The sequence below is a fragment of the Porites lutea genome, chromosome 1, assembly GCF_958299795.1.
Source record: "Porites lutea chromosome 1, jaPorLute2.1, whole genome shotgun sequence".
Taxonomy (NCBI): Eukaryota; Metazoa; Cnidaria; class Anthozoa; order Scleractinia; family Poritidae; genus Porites; species Porites lutea.
In genome coordinates this window covers 12,892,108-12,913,873 of record NC_133201.1, presented here as the reverse complement: position 1 = coordinate 12,913,873, position 21,766 = coordinate 12,892,108, and the positions used below count along the sequence as shown (strand labels likewise).

General features: G+C 36.5%; 2 protein-coding genes across 3 annotated transcripts in view; both read left to right on the top strand.

The window, feature by feature from the left end:
• The first annotated feature begins 560 nt into the window (after positions 1 to 560).
• Positions 561 to 3,397, top strand: LOC140945514 (uncharacterized). Its single transcript, XM_073394533.1, has 5 exons — positions 561 to 721; positions 834 to 974; positions 1,082 to 1,282; positions 1,391 to 1,564; positions 2,907 to 3,397. The coding sequence occupies exons 1-5, from the start codon at positions 665 to 667 to the stop codon at positions 2,973 to 2,975; spliced, it is 642 nt and encodes a 213-aa protein (XP_073250634.1). The 5' UTR covers positions 561 to 664; the 3' UTR covers positions 2,976 to 3,397.
• A 2,968-nt stretch (positions 3,398 to 6,365) lies between these two features.
• Positions 6,366 to 21,766, top strand: part of LOC140945497 (uncharacterized) — a 30,016-nt gene continuing 14,615 nt past the window's right edge. For both annotated transcript variants that reach the window (XM_073394524.1, XM_073394517.1), the window contains exons 1-10: positions 6,366 to 6,476; positions 10,456 to 11,585; positions 14,736 to 14,938; positions 15,517 to 15,670; positions 15,893 to 15,996; positions 16,609 to 16,686; positions 16,837 to 17,010; positions 17,978 to 18,094; positions 20,948 to 21,040; positions 21,414 to 21,578. In XM_073394524.1, the coding sequence (XP_073250625.1) occupies positions 10,508 to 11,585; positions 14,736 to 14,938; positions 15,517 to 15,670; positions 15,893 to 15,996; positions 16,609 to 16,686; positions 16,837 to 17,010; positions 17,978 to 18,094; positions 20,948 to 21,040; positions 21,414 to 21,578 (2,166 nt within the window). In that variant the 5' untranslated portion in view covers positions 6,366 to 6,476; positions 10,456 to 10,507. The remainder of the gene's footprint in view (positions 6,477 to 10,455; positions 11,586 to 14,735; positions 14,939 to 15,516; positions 15,671 to 15,892; positions 15,997 to 16,608; positions 16,687 to 16,836; positions 17,011 to 17,977; positions 18,095 to 20,947; positions 21,041 to 21,413; positions 21,579 to 21,766) is intronic.

The following is a 21,766-nucleotide window of genomic DNA, read 5'->3' as shown; positions in this document are numbered from 1 at the left end:
CATTTTCCGTCTGGGTATCATTTGCGGTACTGTGCAGTGTCCCTTGAAGTTTGACATCACTGTCTCCCGAGACCCCTCGCATGTTTGACAACACGTGGCTGCTGTTCTGTCACCAGATGGCGTTATTTATTAGAACACAGAGACCTTTTTTGCTCTCATTTTTTTTGTCCTTACAAAGGATATGCAGGTGGCTGGCAGTTGGCATAGACATATATGTACCCATTAAGAGACAATCCACGAATTATTGCCTCGTCCTCCTGAAAAATCAACTTGCGTGTTTTAGGTCATTATCTCTTCAAACAGTTCCTTAAAATATCATTCTACCAAACAACAACGTTCCGCTTTCGAGGTTATTGTTGAAAGATCGTAATTGAAAGCCAACAGAAAACAACTGAAAGCCCTTCAAATTGGCAACAGCCAATCAGAACTACTGGCGGAATGCTTTCGAGAACTGCTGTCAATTGCATTTGTTGACAAGCTTCAAGATAAGCCAATGAGATCAGGCCCCTGTTTCCGCGCTTTTGAGTTTGTTTTGACCCCTACTCTTTTTGAAAGCGACGCATTTAGCTATCTGTCTCTTTTCGCTGTCAGCTTTGTTGTTAGCTGGACCGTGGCCCTTTAACTCCGTTCTTTGTACATTTTTTTTCTAACTTATTTTCTCAAAATGGCAGAAGAAGCACCCGCACTCAAAAGGGATTCAACTATGGCCGTGACTGCCAAGGTGAGCAAAATCATCGAAAAGCGCGCGAACGGGGAAAATGGAGTCCAGCGTTTGCCAACAATATGAAAGATCGAGCTTAATAAATTTCTTTTATTTTTCGTGTCGTTTTCAGGAGGGTGAAGCGTTTCTTGAGGAACATGGAGGGGTTCATGAAAGTGCGAAGACAAGAGCTCAGCAAAAGGAAATCGAGGAGAGCGAAGAGGATTCAGCAACCAAACTCAAAAGAACATCAACCATGGCAGCCACCGCACAGGTATATTAATGATCACTAGTTCGAAAGGTGGCTGATTACTTTCGGTTTTTTCATTCAAACGAGTCAAATGCAGACGTTAGCAGTCTTTCACGTTTGTTCATTTTTAGGAAGGTAGTGATCTCCTTGGTGATAAAGAGCTTGGAAAAACTCGATCAGAGACGGCCACCTTGAAAAATGCGGAGGACGAGGACAAAGATGAAGACGAAAAAGACGCGCCCGAAAACAGCGAGGAAGAAAACGACCTCGAAGAGAACGGCTCAGACAAACCAGCTGTCAAACGCGATGGGACAATGACTGTGACTGCGTCGGTAAGTTAATCGATCTTTTTGTCCTAAATTTCTTTTAACTAGCGAGAAGTGAAATCTTACGTTTCTGATTAGTTAACCGTGGATTGATCGATCGCCGGTGTTTTTCAGGAAGGAGAAAAGTTTCTTCAAGACGCCGGACACAAAGTAGACGGAGGAACACGTGGGGAAAGCGAAGCAGTGAAAGCGGCCATCGAAGAAAGCGCTGAGGCTGAACAGAACGGGGAAAAAGATGAGGAAAAACCCGACTTAAAACGCAAAGGAACTATGCAAGAGACAGTCGAGGTAAGTAAAAGCTACAGCGCTAAACTTCTGTGATAAAGTTCCAGGTACCGGGTTGTTCTTCATAAGCTTAACATTCCGTGTTGGTTTTGTTTGCTTTTGTCACATGGAAATTCAATGCATGTTATGATTTTCTGTTGCCACCAACCGTCCCGTTCTGCGCTAAAACAGTATTTACGTAACTTTCCCGCAAGTAATGCTAGTCAAAGATAGAAACAAGGTTTGTGTAGTTGATTTAGGGAAAGTTAAATGGACACTATCAGAGATGTCCATGCATCATAGACCGTGTCACGCTACCTAGCATGTGCTTGCCATGCTTCAGCGCGGTTTGCTTTCATTCGATTCAAAGGCAAATTTATTGTTTAAAAGTCAATGGGTTTCGTTGTTCAAGAACAAATAGCTTTTGAATTTACCGCAAAACGCCACGCTTTTTCCTTGTAAAGACAGCAGCGAAAAACGAATTGTTTATAGGGTTTTAGGGGCGAATTTCAGGTAAACTTTTTCTTTTCAGCTTGCTCCCTCATCGAAAACCTTCGAAGAATTTTGTCCAAAAATACGCGGGTTTTTTTAATACGTCGTAGGTCATGTCGTAGCTTGAAAGTATTTGTCATTAAGAATAATTTTTAAAATCTGGGAGTAAGTTTCGTGTCCAAAAATCATCATTGATAGTTTATAGTCATGGAATGTTTAAACAAAAACCAATTTTTGCTCAAACTCAACTTGTTCCATAACAATGAAGATTTGTTCATAACATGTTCTCTTTCCAGTGCGAGTACCCTGCTTGTGATGTATAGAAATAAGATAAATACGACTATTTAGTAAGGCCATAAGCGGGAAATATCAACCTATACCAAAGTTTTGACATAAGTGTTCATGACATTCTTGGTAGTATTACAACTAATATCTATATCAGGAAAAAGTTTTGTCCAGTTATGATTTAAAAGATTGATTGCTCACCTTTTTTACTGACACTGAGAACTAAAATGTGCCATTGATTATTCTTGTGACAGCAATTCAATTTACCTGTGAAAGTTTTGGAACTTTTCTTGCCTAAATGATACTAAGGATGTATAAGAAGGAACAGACAGAAACTCCAACAAAACTCAACCCAGTTGTGCCAGTCATCTTGTGTTTCCTGATATGTCTGATAATGTTTCTTCCTTGTTCCTGTTACTTGTAAGATCAGTTGTATCATTTCAGGGTTGTGTCTTTTTTCCCATGTGTGCCACTACCTTCTATAAGTTGTTCTTTTGCAACTTGCTGAAAACCTTACAATGATTTTACCCTTAATTAAAAGCATTTAACTGTTCAGATGTTTACATGAATTCATTTTTATTTATAATAGGAGGGTGAAGAATTTTTAAAGAAACAGAAAACCACCAATGGTGAACATCAAGAGGAAGTCACAGCATAAATCCAACAAACCCTTTACCATTTTATCTAGATGATTTCAAAACAATAATGGACAGATTGTACTGTACATATACATTAAACATATTTGATAATTTTCAAGTTGCATAGTGTTCATTTCTGTTCAGGTACACACAACAGGGATGCTATTGAAGTAGAATGGTTGACTTTTTCAGTTTCCATGTCTACCGCTTTGTCTCTTACTCTAGCTTTCACATTTTCTTGCATTTTTATATAGCATCTTCCATGCATTTTTCTAACCTCTTTCTTGAATTTCACTGTATGATATCAAGGAGAAGTATTCTTTTAATCAGTGTATAGTGGGAGATTTTGTCTATAAAGAGATAAGCTTTTATACAGTTTTAAAATATTCAAACATATGCAAACAGTAGATACCTCAAACATTAAAGTGTTCTTTTCCCATGAGTGTTTGTGTTTGTGTTTTAACAATATTATTTGGAGATCCCTTAGCATATAATGCAGAATCTATTTCGTTCAAAGGCTACAACATAACCTTGTCTGAAAATACAACTCTGTCTCCTTACTCCCCATTACTGGAGATGTTTGTGGCAGAGGTGTTTGGAAGGTACATCAACAGTATATTCAGGTTAATGTGCTTCTGGTAATATTTAGCCCGAATGGCGAATAATCCTTGAGACGAAGTGGAGGGGATTATTAATTTTAGCTGAGCGTGAGGTGAATAATAATTTATTGTAAACAGTTTTAGTAAAATTACTCAGGTGGTTATAACACGGAAAAGGGAAACCAATAATTGTTTTAACCAACATTTAAACCAATAATTACAGTTGAAATTGTTAATCATTCATGTCAACGAACAGCGAAGAAGTGTGGCAGTTCCCTTGTTTTTTGACAAAGAACTGCGAAAGATTTATCATCTATTTTTTTTTATTGACAACAAATTAACAACATTAATAGACAGCAGAAGGTAAAAGAATCAATAAGTAAATATGTTTACCTTTTTTGTAAATTTGTTGAGTTTATTTTTTTGTTGTTGCTCACATGGGTGTTTGACCATTTAAACTTAAAGGGACAGTGTCCCGATTATGCGCACGCGCGAGTGTCATCTGTTTTTTCTTCAAAAGACAATAGAACTGTCAAATTGACTCGACAAGATTTCCTTCCGGACCGCACCGCCGACAGAGATTTGTTGTTTATATTCTCAAGTAATATTTTAGACTTTCGAAGAAGTCTTTCGTCTTATATAAAAATTTGGCTCGCGGTTCGAAGACTCATCGCGATTTTATCGCTAGCTGGGCCGCCTTGCGACCCGAAAATCTCGTTCCGCTCGCTATAAAAACATAGCCAAAACTTTCAAATCTTAACTTGAAATGGTTTATCCCAAAATAAGAGATAAAGGTTTTCAAAATCAATTTTTCCTCCATTGTATGAGGTCCTTCTCACAGTTCCCACTCAACCTCGGACAGAAACAACAGAGATCATAATTATCATGCAATATTCTTGACCAATTCGAGCGCACAAATCTATATCATGAAAACGTGGGTAATAAAGATATATAGTTAACAACCACTGGAACCTAAACCTTATGAAATTGATCTAAAACAACCCCATACCAGTAGAAGACTCAAACTCACAAAGATAAAAATGACTAATAGGTAAGCAATCTTTATAACTGGAAAAGTAATAATAATACTAATAATAACATTCTGCCATGAAATTGCATATTTTTCCTCATACAGATCCTTATATTTTGCTGTCATTAATAATATTATTATGTGGCAAAGTTCAGTTGACAGAGCTCGGGCTCAGCTGGCTATCTTTGAAAGAGATTGGTTGTAGTCTATTTTATACCTCTGTTATTTCTGTGCTTTGAGATTTTCAACTGCATGGCACTCAGGTTTACAAGCATTACTCTTGATGAAAACCTTACCTTGAATGCCACCTCAACTAACCTGAAAAAACACTCAACTGATCAACTCCACTGCTCCATATAATTAGTAATATTTTCCAATTTTTTAAACTCTAAGGAGGAAAACAGTTTACACGAAGCTAAATGTAGACTACAGAAAAGTTTAGAGCGATGCAACTCAAAGGGAAGTAGAGTTGTTTTCCTTTTTAAAATGTACCTTGACACTAACAAACTTATAATGCGAAGAGTCAACTCTAATGGAGACAATTAGCCTGAAAAATTGGGCAACACCACTTCCATTTGCCATCTGGCGCTCAAAAACACCTTCGCTCGAGTTCCCATTTTCATTCCCTGGGTGTTACTTTTGTTGGTTGGGTAGTATTTTTTTATAAAGTGTTTGCTAAAAATTAAGCTGAGTAACTCTTTGGAATGAGAATGTGAGCTCTCTATCATATCCTGCTGATAAAACTGGTTTTTTGAGGTGATGCATATACTTAGGGGTTCGGAAAAGGGATTGCGGCTGGGTGATTTTGAAAAAAAATATCCTGCAAGTGCCTATGGGTAAGACAAAAAATCCTGCACAGGAACACCATGCAAAGAAAAATTAATGCATTTACATTGGGCTGGAAAACAATTCTGGTATAATTTTCCCTGTATTGACACGCTGAATTTCATTTCCTTTATACTGTTATTATGAAAGATTTTACACTGGGCCTTGGGTAAGAGGGATTCATAACATGATAATGTGCCCCCTTCAAATGGCTTTTCTTTACATTTATAACACCGCTAGCAACCAATCTTGTTTTTTTTTTTGTTGTTGTTGTTGTTGTCAAATCCAAAATCGTGGTTGGTTTTGCAGTCTCCAATAACCTGATAGACACAAAAGAATATATTAATATTTTTTAATTTATGTACTTTAACTAACAACTTATATAATTTACACTAAATATTTATTCCACATAAGCTTCTCCAGCCATCACCTGCAAGATATAGGGCCACTGAAAAATATATAACGATCTGAAAGCTAAGAGAGCAGGTGTCCAGGAAAAGGTCTGACTCTTTTCACCAGTGCAAAGGGGTCCCCAGTCACTGCTTGTACATAATATTATAGTAAATGTGTTGTATTATCAAGATCAGTCAAAAACTCCGTGATAAAAATTGATATACTTGTTCATAATTTTACAGATCTTTTGTTGTTTAATTTAAAATATCAGTTTCAACCCCAGATACACAAAAAAAATCATGTGAAGTGTTGGTGTGAGTATAAAAAATATCATGCAAGGTTTGCAAGCACATACTCAAAACTGAAAAATTCATGGTGAATGAAGGGGTTAAAACAAATGATCCCTACACCAAATTACCCAACCACTCCTCCCCCACCTTTAAAAATAAAATGATTGTCTTCTTATAGTTTATCAAGTTTATCGCACCCCCGACACCCTCTACATAAACTCCCCAGCCTCCCTCGCCCAACAACAGTTTATTCGTCTCCAGTCCAATGGGAGAATACACTCGCGCGCCATCTCGTGATGGTTTACAAGGATTTTGATCCAGCGTGCTTCCTTGGGTGTATTTGGTGTAGTTTCATAATTGAGGACCTGGTTCGAACCTCTCAAGGTAATAAATTTTAAGCCGTAACCTATAAGCTGTTATTTAAGTTGTTTTGCGTCTAGTATGGAAAGGCGTTTTTGCAGAAAGGGGACGTCGAGACAAACATTCCATCCCCTGGAGATCTCTTTAGTTCGGCTTGACATCTTCGTATTCGCCAATAGCGTAATCAAAATCACTGGATGTCAGACAGACAGTTTATTTTTTGGAGACATATAGTTTGGTGGTAGAATGTTCTGCTTCAAAATCGTAGCTCTAGATCAAACGAACAACACGAACTTTTCAAATTCAATTGATCAGCTTGTGGTATGAAGCATGAAAAAGCTTGTTTTTACGTTGAAAACTAACTGCTTTAATTTACAAGCTAATGGTTAAGTTTTCCTTTGAAATTTTCCCAGCCAGTAGTCTTTCACTGGAGATTCTTTAGGTTGTTGATCTAGGGGTTCTCAAAGATAATTGTTGTGTTGGAGCGTTCCAAGTAGTACTTTAGTTCATTGATTATGGCTGCTTCCGCGAGCCGGCGAGATGAACCAGCGTAGGTTATCTTGCCAGCTCGGGATCCACTTAACCATGTAATAAATTCTTTATTGTCAAAGTTTGTTCTGTCAAGTTGGCTTAATATTTAACTTGTTGTTGTTGCTGTTGATTTCTTCTTTTTTATTATTAACCTTCAGAACCTCTCCCTCAACTATCTATGATCTTGGTCCATAAAAATTGAAAAGAAGAATTAGCCATCTTAGCTTCATTTAATTCCAGGCCCCGGTTGTTCAAAAGATGGATAGTGCTATCCACCAGATAAATCACCATCCAACAGATAAATATTAGGGAAACCAATTGTGCTTACCCTGCGAGCAGAGGCCCTTCGATCTTCCTAGATAAGTCTAGGAAGATCGAAGGGCCTCTGCTCGCAGGGTAAATTGTGCTATACACTGGATAGAGATTTCTCCGTTAGATAGTGTTATCCACCGTTTGAACAAAATTTGTTCAATTTGTCCTGGGGCCAGGTCCATAATGCATATGTATCTTTATTGTATTAATTAATACAAATTACCATTTCTTCCGTAAGCAACCACACAAAATACATCTATATTGAGAATGCATTTTTAGTAGTGTCGTTTCGTCTTTCCAAATTGGCAGATAATATTTACCTGGATTTATAAAAAAATATATTTTTTTAGAAGTTTGTATCTCTAGTAAATTCGCAAATTGCAAGTGTACTCATGGGACTAAATCAGCTAAATAAAATGCACTTGAGAACTTGTTTGGTTTGTTCTGAGGTAATTTATATATCCTTTGAAAAAGTTTGCGATTTATTTCTCCAAGATTTTTAACGATTTATGTACTGAAAATTGGGCAAAATTGCCGAGAAAAATATAAACGCAACAGAAAAATAGAAATGAAATAGAATACTGAAATTATTTCAGTATTTTAAATTTAAGCGCATCTAGCCAAAATATTAAAACTAGAACATTGTGTTGCCGTCTTTTCAAAAACTTTTTACCTTCTACGCCAACAGAATTAACCTTCGAGATCTCCTTTAATCTCGTAGGAAGTTGAATGTGATATTGTGAGGCCCTGCCAGGGTAAATTCCAACAAGCGACATGGCCCAAAAAGTAGCGACAGCGCGTAAAATGAAATCGCGACAAGAGACAACCTCCCTCGGCCAAATTGCAACAGTAAGCGACAAGCATGATATAAACACCGACACAAGACATTTTAAAATTCAGACAGGTGACATGGACCCCCTCCCCATCCCCTGGCAGGGCCTCTATTGTGCTGACTGTTTTATTTGTAGTTTAAAAAATTAAAAGGTAAGAGCTATTTTTTAAGTCAGCAAGTGTGCAGTTTTCCCATGTATGATTAAATTTGCATACTACAAAAACAAGCAACAGAAGTAATTTTGTTTGGCCCATTCAGCAAATGTCAATCAACCAAAAGAGTGGGTGGCATACATTTCGTAGAAGGTTTGTATCAGGCTCTCTTTTTGTTTCATCTTGCCCACCAGAATGTTATTTACAAAACGAAACGAAAATTGAGCCTGATCTCAGGTTAATTACCTGTGGTCTCAATAAAAAAAAAATGCAAAACAAGAGGCCAATATTCAGCCATCTTGACCAGAAAAGCTTGGTCAATAAAGAATTTATTGTATGGCCAAAAAGGGAATGTTTACTTACGGAACCAACACTTGAAATCACGCACAGGCAAAAATGGGCCCATCTTGTCTGCTTGGGCAGCCAATCAGAATGCAGGATTTGCTTTATCTTGCCCGCCAGCGGATTTAGCCATATAATGAAAAGAATTAGTGGACAATTGGGAGAGGTGGTCGCTGACAAGAATTGAGTAACAGGGGGTCCCTTCCGAGAAGAGGTCCTGAAACATCTAGGGAACTGATCGTTTATTACGTCCCAGAGAGGGGTGGGGGTTTTCAGAAAAGTAATAATTACATATAAAAATTGTACCCCCCCCCCCCCCCCCTGGCAATAACAATTTTTAAAATACCCCCCCCTCTCCAACCCCTTCTTGACCAAGTCTCTTCTTCCATCCTTGGGCATTGACTTCATAAGCTATAAGATACCGGTAGTAAGCAGCATAGCATGAGATTTTGAAGGTGCATGCAGGGCAAGAAAAGTTAGTGCACTGAAGGTGCCCCAAACCTAGAGGAGTCTTGGGGCATGCTCTCCAAGAAAATTTTTAAATTTAGGGTCTCGGAAATGCCATCTCCTGAGTTTTCTGCAGGACATTCTCACTAAAATGCAGGAATTAGTTGTATATTTTACCCATCTCTAGTGTTATTGGTAAGGTACAGTGTTTATGGCAAAAACTGGTAAAACAATGACGCCATAAAGGAGGTTACAAGCAAAGGGCAAGATGTGTACCCTTCAGACAGGCAAACTCTGTTATAATGCCATCAATGTTAATTACGTCCTTGTGCTCCTACGCAGAATTGCAAGAGAGCTCAATCTCTCATCTGTCATGGTCCTTCGTGAAGGAGTTTGCAGTCTCTTCATACCGCTGAAGCTACGCTCAGCTGTGTTTGTTGACAGAGGATAAGTCAACAAAATTATGAGAGCCGTGACATATACTCCAGGATAGAATTGGAGTTGGCTTGGTCAAATTCTCAGCCAAGGTCTGTGGCTTCACATTTGGATCCATTTCACTCCACTTAATCAATAAAAGGATAAAGGAAATCCTAACACAAAAACGCCAGTATAATGCAAAATATTTATCCCGATTTAATGATAAAAATGCTTGCAGGAAATAAAAAAGGTTTATATATTTTTTCCAGATGTCTGCTGTATGCAAAGGCATATGTGCAAACATTCACCCTACATTCCTGATAGGAGAAATAGCTGATAGGTTCCTGGGCCGAGCATTATATGGGTAACATTTTGTTGCTGACAAAGAACTGCCAAAGTGTATTTTTCGTCTTCTTTTCAAGGAAATGTGAATTTGCTTCAATCATGATAATATAGTTTGAGAAAATTGTACCCCCCCCCCCCCCCCCCCACCGAAACCCCCGCCCCCCCACGATGTAATAAATGATTGGTCTCTAATTTTTGGAAGATAATTAATTTATTGCATGCAATTTGTTAGTTATGTACAAGAGTTCCATGTTATCAGTGAAAGTTGTTGCTATACTTTGTGTGGCATAGTACATTACATCAAACAAAGATCACATCATTTGTCAAGTGGTCACTTAAAAAAAGGTTAAAAGCAATGAAAAATAATAATAGTTTTATTTTTTAGTCTATTAAGGTAACAATAAGTCATTTATATATCCACACTTGTTTTGTTGGAAAAAAATAATATAATTTCACTGAAATCATAGATCAGTGTATCATTGCAGCCATAGAAAAAAGTAACTACAAAGATGATAGCGCTGGATTGACTTAAGATTTATGAATCTAAACTTGTCATCATCGTGGGTATTCATTATTTTGACTTCACAGAATTAAAGATCTCTGTTGTGTCTTTGTTTTTCTACAGTTTTCTTGGTCACAAGTATACATATTGTCATTATGATGACACATAACCTACTATGATGGAAAACAAATCTGATGAAGGCAGTGAAAATGCCAGGGAATCTGTTATTTATGATGATAAACTGGTAATATCAGAGGGCGAATTAAGTAAAGAGAGCTTTACTGTTACAAGAGATGCTTCTCAAGAGGCTGACAGTAATGAATGCAAGGGAGCAGGTCTAAATAATAATGACCAAAAAGCTCTAGAATCAGAAACAAGACAGAGAGAAAAGAAAGAAAAGACTGGATACAGTAATGCTGGAAAAAAGGATGCACAGCCAATGAAAGAACCAGAGCAAGATATCTCTCATTCTAAAACTGTTAAAGAATCATCTGAAGACCAGAGAAGAAAAATCCGTAAGGACAGCAATGACAAGGAGCTTTGGACCCCAGTGAAAAGTGAGCTGAAGGATAGCAAAGGTGATGAAGGAAAGATTGAGACAGAAGTGGTACAGGAACTTCTTGATGATAAACCTTCAAAGCCACCAAGACGACCTCCTCAAAAGAAACCCGAGCAAATAAAGAAGGATGTCGGAGAGAGGGGAGAATATGAAGAGGAAGGATCACCTCTTCACAGTCCTGATCCTGTAAAACCTCCTAGAAGACGTCTTCCACAACCTCCAACACAACATGTGAAGCCAGACACAGTCTTTTCAGGAACATTACCATCAGAAGGTAATGTTACAACTAGTGATTTACTTTCAGAAACTGATGATGGCTTAGGGCAAAAACCAAGAGAAATTGTTTGCAAGCCTGTGCTGACATCAAGCCCAAACCAAGAGGTAATTCCCAGTTTGACTGTGGAGAGAATTGATGCACTTGACACTAGTCGTAGAACGCTTTCATACATTGACGTATCATCGGGGAAAGGAAAAACCAAACGGGTGGAATCATTTTATGATTTTCTGTACTCTCGGGATGATTCCATTGCCAATGTGACATCTCCAATTTTGAATGATGGTGATAGAGCTGGAAGTGTATCACACTCTGAGGAGCATCCCTATGATGCAGTGCATGCTGAAGACAGTATAACAGACACTGTCAGTGAAAAAAGCTCTACTGGAAGTACATATGAAGAAGTTATTGTCAACCAAGGTAGGAAATATTTATAAAGTCAGTTATAGAATCAAGTGATCGAATATATACAAAAGTATTGTTGAAAAGATAAAACAAAGTTTACCTGTTTTAATATTATCAAATAAAAATAGAGTGATTTTACTTGAACCATGAAATTGGTAGTAGAATACAACATACTATTATGCACTAATTCTATCATCTTCTTTTGTTTACCTCTCACTATTTTGCACTATTTGTTAGTACCTGTTTCGCAGTTCAAGTAAAATTACTGGATATCTCTAAAATGGCCTGTTCATGAGCTACATTTGCCTTGAAATTTCAAGGTGTTGCAGTGAATCAATCTTAATGAAAGTTTCAGACATTGTTATGTACATCATGAAGAATATCTGATGAGGCTTAAAAAGAATTCTGTCACGCCCTTCTAGAGATATACAAAAAAGTGCTAAAAGTCAAAATTTAGAATAAAGTTGCATTTAGACGGGTGGGGAGAAAACAGGTTAGTTCTCGGAATCGCAGGAAAGAAAATACACCAAGATTTGCAAGCAGTGAAATATGATATTAAGCAGCATTCATTTGAGTTATTTAGAATTTTTTTTATTAAACAGTTAATCACAGCTATTGGAAATATAGGGCTTAAATTATATTTATGTCTTATTGGAATTCAAACATACAGAACTTTTTACTTCTCACAGAGGTTATTTCCTTGACACAAAGACACTGATGTTGGATTTTCAGTCATAGGTCTAGATCACAGAAAATTTGGCTTTTAGCAGTTTCAATTTTTTTGTTTATTCTTGCCACAGTGATGTCAATTTTACTTACACATACATTTTGACAAACGTCAATGTCAGTCAGTGGTAAAAAATTTAATAGTGATTGGACAAGGATAAATCACTTTTAAGGGGATGAAAAAGTATCAGTATGGCCCACAAAAAACTGTCTCAAAACACCTTACATTCCTGTCAAAATATTTCTTATGTAATAAAAACTGAAATAATGTTCATTATAACTGAAGACTTGCATTCAACTTCATCTTACTGGGACATTCCTGTCATAATGAGTTCTAGTATACATGTATGAATTCCATGAATTGATGAACTGTCCATGAATTCTATTGCTTGAAAGTGTTGATTACTTTGGAACAATTGATTACTTCAGTGGTGGAAAAAAGAACAATCTTCATGAGCAAAACTTTGAGGTATACTGGAAAACCAGGAGAAAGGATGGAGGATCGAGATCGGAGATTGGGATTGAGCATCGGTTAAAAAAACTTGAAAATAAAATAAACAGGTAGATCGTGGTGATGTGGGCTGCAAACTGTAGATAAATTTCACAAAACATAACCCCACTCGCTGTACTGAACACTACTCTGATTCTGACTGAGTCAGTGATTGTTTGGATGAGAAAGTGAAATTTTCCTGGAAAATGAAACCCTTTATCCCAGTGATACTGTGGTAAAATGCACGCCATGTACAGCTCTTAACATTGTAGTCTGAGATCACATAAACATCAACTGTACGAAGATATTAAAAGCAGATAGTAAGCAACCAAGGAAAATGATTACTTTCATGCAATTATCTTATAAAATGGACAAAAAATTCAACAGGAATACGCACGAACTGAATTAACTGTCTGTTGTATAAGGTTCATTTTTCTTATGCTGAACAAATACTGTACCAAGCCATATCTTGTCCGCTACATAGAAGCTATATAATTATTTTATACTGATAAAAATCATTGTTCAATTTTTTAAGTGTAAAATCCGCGAAAGAGTTCTCCTCACTGGAGCAATATCAGTATGCAGAAGGTTTTCAAAGGCTTCACACCAGTGTGAAGCTAAGATGTGCAGCCTGTCTCTCCTATCAAATTTTAAGTTTTGAGTATTTACATTATGACATTTAACATTTGTTTTGTATTCCAAACGAAAAAGTAGCATAACAGCACCAGCTGACAATAAAGTTTATCTCCAAGCAAGCGAGACTTAACGGTACTAAGAGTGTTCTTGTTACTGAGAAAAACAGTGACCCTAACAAGATATTCATGGGAAGAATGCTTGGTGAGCGAGTTTATAATTTAATAAAAACTCAAAGATGTTCTCAAAATCCCCGAAGCCATTTTAATAAATAATTTTCTGTGTCCTTAAAACCTTTCGAAGGATACTTTTTATTGAACTGGACGTACTTATCAAAAACCTTCAATAAAGTTGACAGTGATGTTATTACACCTAACAAATTTTCTAACAGAGTGGGTGCAAAATCTTGTGTATTTGAAGTAAACTGATCAACTATGTTCAGTGGATAATTACTTATCGGGAACAGGGCTTAGCATTCTGCTCAAAGACTGTCCATGCATTTTAAAGAAGGTAAATCAGTTTGAAAAAGATGACTTGAAAGGTGAAGTTTATTTACCAATTTAGGTTACATTATTTGTCAATATCTTTGATCACAACTGTGTGAGAGTACAAAAACATGCACACAGTTGAACACAGAGTTTTGTACAGGTGATAATACTGAGCAGTTTAAACTCCATTTTACAGAAACACACAAGTGAAAAAGAACAATAAGTAGTATAAAATTACCGATGTAATTAAAAAGGATTCAAATATTGACATTTTGACACAATTTACCATTTTCTAGATATATGCTTCCTTCTCGTTTCTTCTTTTAAGTTGCATGCATTGCTTCATGGCCTTTTTTAATTTTGCTGTTAGTACGACCAGCTCTTTCCACAGTTTTGTTAATTGAAACAGGTATCCCTTTTGCTTTACACCCACTATGTTCGAGCTTTTAAATCTCGCAGGTTTTTCTGATTTCTATCGTTTTTCAGCAACTGAGTTGCAATTTACTGGCGTCTGTTTGTGTTTTTCGCCAAGAAATTCCAGGTATTAGCTTCGCAATCATGCTGTGAACTCTCTTGTCCCAGGGCCATCAGGGAATACAAATATCGTCTACTTCTTCTCAGTTGCCTGTGCTGAAAATTCATTGGTATCTTTGTTCCGTCTAAAAACATTTAGAATACCATATGTTAATAAATGGTATTATTTTGCTGTAAAGTAGACTGCCTAAGTTCACATCAGACTTATGAGTAGATCCAGCTATTAGTGTGGACCTAATGTAATAATGGTTAGTATACTGGTAATACTATTGCAATGTCTTGTGTGTTCCTTAGAGGCATATGTCATGCCCACGCACGATGATGAAAGTGATGAATTCTCTGATGGTACTGATCCTTGGGGTTCAGACTTTGAAACTGAAGATGACATGACAGATGTAGCAAGCCTAAGAACATCACAGGGTGACTTAAAAGATGAGGAGGAAGAAGATCCCTATGATTCTGTGGAAATTAGTCCCATGACAGAAAGAAAAAGACCGGTAATAGGCCTCTTGCAATAGCTGATCACGTGACTAACTCTTTGCAAATACAAAAACTGTTCTTTTTGTTAGCAGAAACTGAAAGAGAATATAAAATTTAGGTAACTTGTAACTTTTGAGCTGTATATCTCAAAAGTAGCGATTGCAACAGCTGCTGAAAATTAGAAGGATCTGTATGGAAAAAACAGCTCTTGCCACCCAGTCACGGCAGAGCTTTTATAGAAATCCTTGCAAATAGAGTTCTAAGTGATGACGTCATAAAAACTAAATTTTTGAAATAATAGGATTTGTCAGGATATTTCAAAAGAAGAATGTGGCTTAGTCATCTTCAATCCGGGATTCTTCCTCAAAATTTTTTAGGCACAGATGGATTAGCGTGTTGCGCGTGGTTTCATAAATATTTGACCCCATTTTTGTTTTTATTATTTCATCAACTTTGTCTAAGATAATGGTACTTGTAAAAGTATGAAGGTAACTGTCGGTTTAACTTTATTGTGGGGAAAAATTGATTTGTAAATTTATCACCAATTGCAGCATTGATTATTTTTATCATTTTTTGTTTTCATTTTAATGTTTAGTTTAGGTTTGTGTCTGAGATTACAAATTTTTCACCGTTCAAACGACCATCAGGATCCCTTGGTGTTCCTGGACTGAAGGGGCACCTGAAAGGATGTCTTGGATTAAACAAAGCATCTAGTCAGCCTTATTTACCTAGCACTAAAACCCAGAAAGGTAATTTAATTTATGCACTTAAGTGCAGTAGTTTCCAGCCAGCTTAATTAGTGAAACAAATATCAGGATGCTTGGTATATATTATGTTACAAGTCAAAATTAAATTCAGGTTATTAATTCTCTATCTCTTTTCTCTCCTAGTCCTAACTATTCATGAATACAGACTCCTACCTTTATTCCAAACTCATATCATAACAATAATTTCTACCAATTTATTTTCAGATGATGAAACGGATGGTGTCTATGTAGACCCAGACATCACAGACTCAGTTAACTATCAACAGCCAGTAATGCCACCCATGCCTAGTAAACTTTCCACTGATCAGGTATATACTGCATTTATATAGAGGCAAATGCATGCAGACTTTTTAAGAATGATTGTGTTGTTAGGGAAGGGAGCTAGCACGAGTATGAATATAACTTCTCATAAGCCTCAAAGCATCCTAGAAACAGATACATGGTGTGGACCTTTCAAGTCACATAGATAACAATAGTAACTGCTGTGACTTGTGGAAATTTTGAGTCATGTACATTTGTTTATAGTTTTAGGTTTAAGATAAGATCATTAATTTAAAAGTCACGTAATAGATTAGTGCGCTAGTACGTAGGAAAGTGTCCCCCAATTAGCTAACTGTTAAGCTAAATACATTGACGCTAGAATAAAGTCATTATTATTATTATTAGTAGTAGTAGTAGTAGTATTTCTATTATTATTATTATTATTATTATTATTATTATTATTATTATTATTATTAATATTATAACTTTTTTTCTCTTAGTGTGGTACTTGTACCATTAACAGCAGCACTGCAAATTTGGAATAATTACGTCAACCATACTTTTACATTCAGACTGATTCAGTCATTTAAACAGTCAACAATAAACAGCATTTTGTTTACTTTATATAAGACTTGAAATTTGGTTCTGCCCAACTTTAGATCAAGAGATATCAGATTGTTAAATTCATGCTGGAGAGTGAGGGAGACTATATGAGATTGTTGGATCAACTCAGTAAGGTCAGTTATAAACATGCTGATCAGCACTCACTTGTTTTTTTGGTATGAATAGCAAATAAAAAAACTTAAGGAGTATTTTTCATCACCAACTTTTACATTTTCATGCAAGTGTAAGAATGATATCTCATGTCTTTCTTTTTATTTTTATAGCAATATGAGTTGCCTATCAGAGAGCGAGATCTTCTTGAACCAAACAAAATTGAAATAATATTCCAACATGTTCAGCGTGTACTGCAATGTCATGCCATGTTTAATATTGCATTAAGTGCAAGAATGGCAGACTGGACTCCTGATGATATGATAGGTGACATTCTGTATGCTTTGGTGAGTTATATTATTGTTTATAGTGAAACTGTCATATTTGAAAAAGTTATTGGGCTTCAAGACTGCAAAATAAAATTTGGGATTTGCCTTACATTATGGCCACTCAAACTGGGGCACTGGGAAGAAGATTATCCAATCACTGCATTTTTTGAAAAAAAAGATTCTCAAGTTTTTTTGCAAACGGACCAATAAAATTCAAGGTTTAACTAACTAACTACATGTAACTCAGAAAACAACCCTCAAATTTACAAATGTTACTATGATTCTAAACCAAGAAGCCAATCTAATCTTAAAGGCAGGAAACTTAACACAAAACTCACACACCTCTGCCCGTGGCTTTTGACTGGACATATTATTTAACTCACATGTTAAAAACATCGTCATGATTCTGATTGGATATACCGTATTTCCTTGAATAATAGCCGGGGGCAATTATTTCTTTTTTTGCCTCAAAAGGGGGCGATTATTTGAGGAAGGCAATTATTTCAAATGATGCTTACTAAAAGTTGCGTGCCCTAATTATTTTGTTTTATTATCCCATCATATCAAAAAATATCCCATCAAATAAACTGAACATGGGCTTTCAAAGTGTCCCAAATCGGGTTCCTTGATTAATTTTCAGAGCTTGAATCGTCATCGATCAGTTTTGCTGGATCAGAGTTCACTTCCACTTGACAGGAAGGGGATAAAAGAAAGAGAAAATGGCGAGAGGGTCTGGGGGGGTGCGATTATTCAAGGAGGTGATTATTTCAAATATTTCCATCAAAGGGGGCGATTATTCGAAGGATGCGATTAACCGAGGGATGGCTATTATTCGAGGAAATACGGTATCCTTTTCCTTGTGTGCAAAAATTATTGTTTCCTCCTCTGAATGGCTATAACTCATTGACGTATAAACATTTTCAACACAGCTTTTCAGTGAGTTTATGTCATTATGTATATAATAATTTCCTTTTCTTTATTTCAGTTTTGCAAGTCCATGGTACTTGATGCATATAGTGGATATGTGAACAATTTTCCCAAAGCTATGGATACTGTGAAACTTGCTTGCAGAACACATCTTGCATTTGCACAGTTTTTAAAAGTAAGATGTTCATAGTACAATGAAAATTGTACCTTGCCATATTTCCACCCTATTATTACAACCAATGATTACTTTTTTAAAAATCCCCAGTCATCATATTCTGAGCAATTTTTCCCATTGATAATCAAACAAAGAACTTTGTTCGATTACTAATGTCAACAGTTTTAAGGCGCATCTAGGTGCATTTGAACTGTATATCAGTGATGAATTTTATTTTATTTACTTACTTTGCATGCATATATACTTTTTTTCATTATTGTTTGACTGTTTCTTGTAGACTAATGTGCAGCTGATCAGTCTTAAAGGGACACAGTCAGCGGATGCACATGCGCATTTCATATCATTTCTTAGCTGATTTGTATATCACAAGACACGCACATGAAACAGAAAGTGAGGAGCATATCCCGAATACTCTAAACAAAACTAGTAGAATTGAACTAGTTACAAGCCGAAATCCTGATTATAGTCCCTATGCCATATCAGAGCACTCATTCTTTTATATACTTTTGGGAATTCACTGACGGATTTGTCCAGCGAAAGCCAAACATCAACAATTACTTCTGAATTCGATCATCAGAAGAGGTGAGAAATGACAGAGTCTGCATGAATCGTTGTCAAAGGTTCAAGGTCGCAAAAGCTTGATTTTCCAAACATATGTATCCTTTTCCATCATTTTTCAATATATATATATAATGATTATTTGCTCTCCAATGTTATTGATTCATTTCTTTTGTTATTTTGGTAAACAAAGGCAATTTCTCCCACCAAGAGCCTACGTGTTTCTCACCTCTTCTGTTCATGTTCCTTTGGATACTGTTTTTAACCAAATATGATAAAATAATGTCATAGGATCAGAAAAAGTTTGCTCAAAAAGAGGTTTTCTGTAAAAGATCAAGGATGGAGTGAAACATTAGGCAAGATTGAAGCAGATTTGTAAATGTATCTGATGCATACATTTGATTTCGGGTTGAGGTAAATGCTTTTCAAACTGACAAAAGTAGTGTTCAGGTCAACCTGGTCCTTTAACTGACTGTGTCCCTTTAAATGTTAAGTTGTGCACAGTAAGTTCATAAATTATTATTATTATTATTATTATTATTATTATTATTATTATTATTGTTATTATTATACACAGTCCACTCATGTTATTGCAGTCACTCTGGGGGGCCTGTCCTTTCTAGCGAGAGTGCCTAATACATGCAGTCGACACCTCAGACACCTCGCTATTACAGACATCCTGCTTATGTGGACAAGAGCCAGCCCCCCAGCGAAATGCATAGAGAAATGACTGAAACAAACTGCTGCTACTACAGACTCTCGCTATTACGGAAATGCGGACACTTTCCTGTCCCCAAGCGCGACATTTCACTTGTTTTTTCTCTCACTATGGCAGACACTTGAGTATACTTCGTCAAAAATCCTGACTCACATAACATAAAGAATAACACGACATTACAATAAAGGAAAAAATGACAAAAAGTACTATCGACCCCTTGTTTAAATGACTGCTGTACAGCATTTTAGGGAGAAAAGACATTGCCATTAGAGCTTACAAACATTTTGCGTTATGAGTTTACTGTGCAGCATTTCTGGGATAAAAGTGCTGCCAAAAACAATAAAAAACAATATATTTGACAGCAAGTTAACATTTTAGTCATTCACGTTACTGGAGGAGTTTCCGTTTGGTTTTTAAAGCCCTTTCTTATGTATCCCTTGTCATTGCAGGAGCTTGAAAGTGATAATACAGCATATTTACAATACTATTTACAATCTTATTATCTTAAATCTCTTATGGTCCATAGTTAAGAGAAGTAAAGAATTGTCGAAACTACAATGCCTCTGGGACTTTTACATATTATTTCATAAGTTTAAAGAGAAAACAATTTTTTTTCTCTCGTACCCTGCTACTACGGACTCTCGCTATTACGGACTCTAAATCTTTCCCCCAAAAGTGTCCGCAATAACTAAAGTCAACTGTAGCCGGAGTTTATTTCAGTCAAACATCTGTCATATTTTTTTTATCAGGGATTCACCATTTTCACCTTGTCCTTTTTACATCTTCTTTACACCCCCCCCCCCCCTCCCTAAAAATGATAAGATGGAAATTTCCCTGGCCCAGCGGTGTCAGTATTAATGATGTTGCATTTTTCCTTTTATACCACCCCATTTACATGTTATTATTATAATTATATTATTTCAACCCAAATGCATCATTTTCCCAATGATGTGAATACCTCACCAATACCAGCTCTTGTTAATTTGACTTGATTTCCATGGACTGCTAGCAGTCCCTCAGGTTTGTAGGGCAGGCGAGCATGTTGAGTACAAGACAAAAAATAACTGTAAAACCCCGCAACTAAGAACCTGGATTTTTCCAAGTTAGCCTAAACAGGTTCTTATATAAATGGTAGTTGGCACACCTTTAGGCTATATAGTCTATGTAGGTTCTTAAATAGGTTCTTAGTTTCCAAAGAAAAAAAATACAATATAGCTAAGAGTATTTGGTGGTTCAGTTGACATATCTTATATTTGTCTAAGTGTGCACTAGTTTTTCATAGATTTTAGAAAATAAGAACCTGTTTCGAATTTTGGGCTTAAAAGGTTCTTAAACAGAGGGGGCTTAACTGGCAAATTTTAGCATAACAGGTTCTTAAAATCCAGGTTCTTAGTTGCTGGGTTTGACTGTATGGCAAATGCATTCCTGAGTCCTGCCAAGTCTGAGTGACTAAAAAGCGGGGTCTGCTTTCAGTCTAAAATTTGCTTGAGTATTAGACTTCGAGTATAGGAACACATTTTGAATTACTGTAAAGTCACATTTCTTTAGGGCTAAAAATACTTCACCGTTCCTTACAGTCTCGTAGACAGTCCAGCCCTAATAGCGTCTCACTTCACCATTTGATGTTAAAACCAATCCAGAGATTTCCACAGATATTAGCGCTTCTCCAGGTAAGCAATTAATTAAACGTCAAGTAATATCAGTTTCATTATTGTTGTTTTTGAATTTTGTCATTAACTGACAGTCATGATCGTATTGATTTGTTATCAGGCCCTGAACGTAGTTATATGTGTAAACGATCTGCCTTCTCTGCCATCCTTGCTCTTGAAAAGTGTATGTGTTGTCATATGAAGGAATCTTACAATCTTTCCATATTTATTGCATTCTCTTTTACAGCAGTACCTGGGACTAGACAGGTGAAGGATAATATCCAAACCCAAAGGAATAGATTTCTAACCGCCTTTCTATGAGGATCTGTAGAATACTGGTATATTAAGTGCATTCTAAAGAGATGTTCATTGGAGTGCTTGTTTTTATTTTTAGGAATTGCTGTTGGTGACTCCTAAAGATCACCCAGATCGTGTCCCACTGCAGCTTGCTTTGACACAGTTGGAATGTCTGGCAGAGAATTTAAGAGAAAGGAAAAGGGAAGCGGAACTTAGGAATAAGGTGAAACTTCTAGATGGGCTGATAGCACAAAGCCACAAGGTAAATTATATGCTAATTATTAGAATATATTCTCTCCTGGTTTGAGCAAATTTTTGCTGATCCATTTAACTCTCATCCACCCTGGGTGCCAGAGACTTCACGGGTGGTTTCCGGTTTCACTCAAGTCTTAACTCTCACCACACAGATGTTGTGATATTACAGGAGAACATAGCCTGTGTACAGACGTC

What these genes read in the sequence shown, in the direction of transcription:
- LOC140945514 (XM_073394533.1), top strand. Translation starts at nt 665, where the DNA reads ATGGCAGAAGAAGCACCCGCACTCAAAAGGGATTCAACTATGGCCGTG. An exon ending in CCATGGCAGCCACCGCACAG is followed by an intron (nt 975 to 1,081) that starts GTATATTAATGA and finishes GTTCATTTTTAG; the next exon opens with GAAGGTAGTGATCTCCTTGG. An exon ending in CTATGCAAGAGACAGTCGAG is followed by an intron (nt 1,565 to 2,906) that starts GTAAGTAAAAGC and finishes TATTTATAATAG; the next exon opens with GAGGGTGAAGAATTTTTAAA.